General features: G+C 41.1%; 1 protein-coding gene across 1 annotated transcript in view; it reads right to left on the bottom strand.

The window, feature by feature from the left end:
• Positions 1 to 7,236, bottom strand: part of LOC104076680 (serine/threonine-protein kinase OSR1) — a gene marked incomplete at its 3' end in the record, with an annotated part of 59,713 nt that overhangs the window by 9,878 nt on the left and 42,599 nt on the right. Inside the window, exon 6 of the mRNA XM_009577615.1 lies at positions 1,345 to 1,454. Within this exon, the coding sequence (XP_009575910.1) occupies positions 1,345 to 1,454 (110 nt within the window). The remainder of the gene's footprint in view (positions 1 to 1,344; positions 1,455 to 7,236) is intronic.

The following is a 7,236-nucleotide window of genomic DNA, read 5'->3' as shown; positions in this document are numbered from 1 at the left end:
TTCAGAAGCGAGTTCACAAAGATGGCTCCTGACTTGGGGAGTGTGTCTTGTAGTCTACGCTGTTAGTACTCTGAGGAGGTTGCAGGAGTGCTGTAACGCACCAGCCCCTCAGTGCCACCATGGGGAGCCCCTGAAAAGGCCAAACATTGAAAAAGCCTTTCATCGATAGTATATTCAAGCTACTCCAAAATTAACTCAATCCTTCAAGAAGTTTTAGATACAGGAAAAAATGCATTAAAGTTCTACCACTGTTTTAGCTGCATTTCATTTTAGATAGAGAGAGAGATATATAGATACAGATATATACAGGGGTCTTATTCAAGTTCCTCCTAAGCTTCAAAGTATTTTATCATGAACAGCAAGGAGGGTTTACTTTAATAAAACAATGTTTTCCCAAAATATTTTTGTTAAAAAAGACTTTTGGAAGGAAAAAAGGAAAAACAGAAAAACATTTACAATCAGTTGTATCTCTGCTTGGCACACCTGTCAAAAATCAAACCCTGAGTCCAGCCCTGTCAAACCGTTTTTAAGGGGATGAGGGATAATTTTCAGAACACGTATGGCACTGAACATCAATGCGATAGACAGCTACCGCAAATGCCCTGTCAGGACTGTAGCATAATTTTGTTTGTGGCTCTTGCTCAGAAATGGGCAACAATATTTTACATTAAACAAAGTTTCCAGGTGGCCTTCATCAGTAGTCACACAGACAAAGCTTCTATAGTTTAGTCTAGAAGTAGTGGAGAACAAAAAGTGATATATCTCCACCCAATGGGAAGTAGTATGGCATCTTTTAGCTAGCCAAAAGAGCAGAGGAGGAAGGTGGAGAGGCATGCATTCCTCAGGAATTAGTCTGGATACTCACAAGCCAAGAGAAACTAAAAAGCTGAATAAAGTCAACTACATGTTATTTTACTGTAATAACTCCCCTCTCTAACACGTTGCAATTAGCTACCCCAAATTCTCATATTTGCAAATGCAGAAGAGCACTTTACCAAGCTGTATATGTGCATATTTACCACGTGTGAAACTATTTATATTCTATCTCACATGTAGGCAAGAGGGATGGGCAGGTTAATCTTCTTTACGCAACAGCTGAGCTGTCTCATCCTTACCTTAGGTAGGAGCCTGAAGAGAAGCAACAGGGTAAAAACCTGCCAAACACTTAATATTCCCCAGTACAAGCCTGGCTGCAACAGGCAAATCAAAGACAATCCTGCGATTTTAAGAAAGCCTTACAGGATGCCAAATTATCATCTTAGTTTGAAGTAAATACGGCCATTGCTGACAACACGGAATTCCAGGTGCAGATCAGCTAAGAGGATACTAGGAAAAACAACTCACCTGTTCCATAACTTCTGGTGCCATCCAGCAAGGTGTGCCCACAAAAGTCTTCCTGACTTTATTTCTGGTAATGTCACCACCAGTGGCCAGAAACGCGCTAACGCCAAAGTCTGAAAAGAAAACAAAACCAGATTTTATTAAGAACACATCCCGAGCAAACTGAAGGGTTGTCCCTTCCTTCCCCTCATATTCCCAGCCATCTAATAAGTACTAGACCATACAGTTACGCATGAGGAGTTTCCTAATAAAAGAATGACCAACGGTTAGCTAAGACTGCTGGTAGATGAATGGTCTGTAGTCCACCATCCAATTACCGGGGACAGGAGAGCTTTCGGCACTGGCTGGCAGAGAGGAAAATTCCACTTTCCATTACGGCCCACTGGTCACATTACAGCACGCCCACGCTCCCCCAGCAGACCTGCTACTGTACAAACCTGCCTCTGACAGCCAGTGCTTTACTTACATTTGCGTACATACGTAACAAGTAATAACTGAACTTCAGTTAGCATCCTGTTAATATTTGCAGCAATGAAGTCGGGTACGTAAAAAGTTAGTAGACTTTGTAACATTTAACTGTCCTAACTGCATCCTGCAGACTGGAGGTATCAGCCCCTTATTCTGGATGTTTTATTACCAGAATACGCTCTGCTTGGTAATCCTCATTGCTGAGATGCTCAGTGCTTTAACAGGAGCTTGGACTGGTTCCCGATGATAGAGCAGCATTACTGAATTGAGCAGCACGTGCTGCTAACCAGCCCAACCATCCAAGAGGAAGCCTTACAGACAGGTATTCACACCCTGCACAGCGTTACTCCCCCTCGAAGCATTTTTCGCAAGCTGAAGGATGCTCAAGGATGCCCCATGCATTCTTTGGCAATTTTCTTAAAGTAAATAATTCTTTTACATGAAAACTATGCTTTCAAAGATAACACAGATGTTTTATGCAATTAAGAATGAAATGGAAAACAGAATCTGTGAACAGCAGCAGGGATAGCAATGGGATACAGTACGTTTGTTCACAGAAAAGCATTATAGAAGATTTGGCAACCAAGTCATTCAAGAGAGGATGGCAGACTTTCCTCGGAGAAAAAAAATAAGTAAAATAAATCAGGTGACAGGGAAGCTGTAAACACAAAACTGCAGAAGTATTTCTTCCCAATTTGCTCTAAACTACACTGCTTATGCACTGTAGAATTATAGACCTGCAATGGGTCATTCTCCATAACTCGATTTTATCTACTGCTCCCCTTTTTTTAAGCACATTACAAGCAATCAAAATCTTGAATGCCGTTTTTGAGATTGATGGCAGGCTTTGAGGATAAGTCTCTGAAATTCAAGGACTATTTCACATAAAAACAGAACATTGACCACAACTGGGTTGAAAACTCTTGAAACTCAGCTGCCTGACAACTAACTGTAAATGTAGAGGATTTTTACCCAGAAGAGCCACGGTGTTACTCCATGGCTTAAGGATGTTATCCTAACAGAATCAACTGCAACAAAAGATCCCTCTGTACAATTGGCAAGCAATGGCATCCACATGAGGACAGTCCCAAGCTTCCTCTGCATCACACCAGCAGTGCAATGAGCCCCTTCTCACCAGTCTTTCAATATTTGAGAAACACCACTGAAATTATCACTCAGAAGAATAACGTGCTGAAAGCTTCCAGCTCACTTAGGTTAGAGGCTTCCAAGGACAGGAATTTAGTGCTCACGAAAACACTAGACATGGATAACTGAAAGTTGACATTAAAGAAAGTTGCATAGAAATCACAGACATGGATAACTGAAAGCTGACATTAAAGAAAGTTGCATAGAAATCACAGGGCTAAAACAAGCACCAGCAAATGCCCATCATTAGGGTTCAGCTTCTTCCAGATGAGCTGTCCTGTTCTCTTCCCTGTTCCTGGAGGCATCTTGTCTTCCTGCCAACCTTGAAGTTTTAGCACGTCTAGATGGATCGCTATCTCTGTGAGCACTGCAATCTGTATTTTTCTGGAAACCCACTTTTTGCAACAGTGATTTTGCTTTGAGATCTTCCATGTGTGTATCCACCTTCCCTGCTTTTCTCAGAAAACTGAATGAGCTTCCTAAAAAGTTCAGAGTAAAATTACTTGCACTTTACCCTCGTTATGGGAAGTCTCACAAGATCTATTGTTCTAAACACAAGAGCAATTAGAAGTTCTTTTAAATAAGATAATACTAATAGAAACTTGTCCAAGTGCCACCAGCATATTGTTGTGATGTGCTGTATTTGAACTTGTGTATATTATCTTACCTCAAGTTTCCATGCAGTCATTTTGAGGGTAAAGGAAATGCCATTCAAAGCAAAAGCATTCCAGCAGTAAAAATAAAAGTCCTTTACACAACGCACACAGCATTCACCACATTTCACATCAAACATGGGTTTAATAAATTCCAGTTGGAAATTGTGCCACTACATCTGCCATCTGAGGTCAGCAGAAAGCTTAAACAGAATTAAATTGCATTCTGTTACATGGTTGATTTATTCAATGTTTTCCCAATCAATCTCCCCTCATTTCCAGTGGGCTAAAACAGGCACAACCAGCCTGTGCTACTCTGCTGTAAGGAATGACTTTGAAACAGTCTTCTCAAATGTCATCTTACTAACTTTATCCAAGTCCCAGCTATTAAGATAAGAATGTGCCTGCTCTCAAGAAATATCTGTAAAGCAATAAATAAAATCCTAACCACAAGTTAGGATTCAATTCTTACTTCTGAGCAGTTGGTACAATCTGTGTCTCATTCCCTCTGCCACTGTTAACTACCCTCAGAAAGGCTAAAACAGAAAAACGTTATTGCAAATGAATATAAATGGGGAAAATGGGGAAAGTCATGAAATTCAAGAGGTACAATAACTCAGAAGTGTTTACTTTTGTACTCTTCTTTGGCAGCTTGTACTTTATATTGGCTCACTACGGTGATAACTGGAAAGGACTGCATCACCAGAAACAGGGAAGAATTGGAAATGTTTGGACCTGGCTTGCAATACCAGTAACCACCACTGCTGGGAATCGAACGACTGTCAGATATTCTACAGGAGCTCAAAAATTGCAGACTTCCAGCAGTCTGCTAGCAAATAATAGTCTCCAGGATGTCTGGCTGCAAGTGGTAGGATCATTTTTTAATCATTTTTCTGAAGCAATGTAGAAAGGATTCTTCTGCTGGACCTGTTTCAATGATATAAACTAAAGACTTCTTCAAAAAAAAAAATCTCCAGACTCTCATATGACAGCAAAACCAATCCAGAATGGAAATGACAATTCTGCTGATGCGGGCTCTGCAGAAAATATGGCCAATTTTGTCTTTTTCAGTAGAAACTTCATGTGTTGCAAACCACATACCCAACAAAGCGCTCTACAGTGGCAATGAAGTTGCGGGCTAGTGTTTGAAAAAGCATGGTATTGGGCAACATTTTTTTAAGGTGTCCCAAGTTGTCAAACTTGAAAACTATTCTGGCCACTCAGGAAATGCAAAAGCTGAAAGGAAAATTTCCTCTTACTATTCTGTATTGCAGAAACAAATACCCGGTCTAAACAACTCACCAACGCAAGAATGCTGTGGCAGGACCACATCACAACAGGCAACATTGCTGCTGTGTACGTCAGGAAGATAGATTTCTACAGTATCGTTAAGTTAGATTGTTTTATCCCAATCTAGAAGTCAGCCGTTAAAAATCATCTCTCCTTGGCCATCTCATATTGTAACATTACCTTAAACCTAGAAAGCCCAAGTATTTGCTCCTGCAGGTAGCTACCACAAGTGAAAAAAGACTGTGCACTAATCAGGAGCCAGGACCAAAACCTACTGACATCAGAAAGGCTCCTACAGAGTTTGGTGGGTTTGGATCAGACCCTAAAACAGCAGTTCCCAACTTCAGTGGGGGCAGAACAACAGAGTAAACCAATCTTGACTTCAAACCACTCAGAGCTGTTTTTAAACTTGGGTAGCCGAGGTATTATCCCTCCTCAAGCAAAAATAGAAGTATTTCAGAAGACAGCACTAAGTGGTTTTTTTTTTTCCATTGGTCACCTTCCTTCTTGTTCAGTTGTTCACTATCAGAAAACATCTGCAGTTGTACTTCGTGTTTTTCTGCAAACCCTATAGCTTTTAGAGCACTGAGGATGAATAAAGCCTGGCAAGAAAAGGATGAAGGCAGTAGTAAATAGCAGTTTTGTGCTGAGAATGCAGCAGGGTACTAAGACACCAGAGAAAAGAAATTAGTGAAGAAAAAGAATCAAAAACTTCTTTCCTTTAAAGACTATATGGTTATACAGTGGTATTGGACCTATAAATACACACTTGTTCTCCCAAATTCTCATTTGGAAAGGTAGATCTTTACAGTCACATGTATTTCTAATTAATTCACATGCAGAACAGCAGCTTTATTTTTATACGCATCACAAGTTTAGCCTTTTTGCAATAATGTCAAGGCATATAAAAGACGCATGAAATCTCTTTGCAGAGTAAACATAAAGATCACATCTGAAACCGAGCCCCACCAGCATGTTAATAAAGATATGTTAATACTGCACGAAGTAACTTAAGGATAACAAAGCCCAGGCTGGGAGTCCAAATTTCACCCTCGGAGAAGTTCACAAGCTGTTTCAACAACCAAATAGTGCAACATCTCTTCAGGAAACGCAGATATTACAAGTGACACAAAGAATAAGTTACTTCACATCATGCTGCTGCAGGGGAGGCATCAAAACGCTCCACCAACCACAGAGAAAAATAGTTTTGCCCTTTTTCAAAAGGGAGAAGAAGCTCAGAGATGTCCGTGATGCAGCACCGGTTGCTCGAGTCAGCCATGCAATCAGCACTCCTCTCCCCGAGGTAGATTTGTGCCTTGCCCCTTGTTAAAGCAATTTAATCTCCCAAAGTTAGAGTTTCCTAAGGGAAAGTGGGGGAATGACACTGCCTGCATCATAGCTCGATGTTTATGTAGAGCGCTATTTTAGTACAATGAATTAAGAGCAGTCAGGAACACAGCGAACCGGTGACAAGCTGGCATGGATTTGTGGAAAGTTACACAAATTCAGTTACACAAGTTTTGCCTGGCCTTAACTATCCCCATTTTATAAATAGATAAAGCGAGAGGGGTTAGGCAATTTGCCCAGTATCAATTAGCAAGTCCTGAACGACTTCGTGAAATCTCAATCTACTTCAACCGCTTGGCAACACTGCCTGCCCGGGACATGGCAGGCACACTGAGCACCTCTTGGAGTACGCGGCAATAATAATCCCAACTGGTTTTAAAACACGAAGATATTGTGTTATTATCCCTGCAACAGAAAAATCCCACACATGGAGGGACATGTGCCTTTCAGCCTTCAGTAGACCCTGGCTTATACACATTCAATCACAGAGGGGTGGGTGACAGCATTATTTAATATCCCAGTGGATAAAATCAGGGGAAAAAACATTTAGTCTGCATCCAGTCTCAGTAGGATGCTAATATCATGCTGTGGTTGGAGCATGGTTCGTACCAAGCAAGTCTCAGGCACCCTGAGAGAGTTTCCCTCAACAGCCCCTCAACCTCTTTCATCCCTTCCCAGTCTATCAAGACTCTCACTTCATTTCACAATAATTTATAGGGCCTGCACAGTTAAATAAACTGAAGAATATTAAGCCTTGCTTACTGGGAGAAGAAGTCTCCCAGTTTATGCAGCAATATTGGTACAGTTTATGTTGACAAAGAGTGTTTTCACCCGTGCAGCTTTTAGACTCCAGGGAGCCAGTAAATGCCAGGGCAAAGAAGTTTTGATTAAAAAAAAATACAATAATTGCCATGGAGAGGCCGGAACACAAAGGAACGCAGCTATCTCAATTTACATTGCAACCACCGTCAGCACAGCCCCATGGTATCTG

This window comes from Fulmarus glacialis, unplaced genomic scaffold (genome assembly GCF_000690835.1).
Source record: "Fulmarus glacialis isolate BGI_N327 unplaced genomic scaffold, ASM69083v1 scaffold28765, whole genome shotgun sequence".
NCBI classification, from domain to species: Eukaryota; Metazoa; Chordata; class Aves; order Procellariiformes; family Procellariidae; genus Fulmarus; species Fulmarus glacialis.
This window is presented reverse-complemented; position numbering and strand designations above follow the sequence as displayed.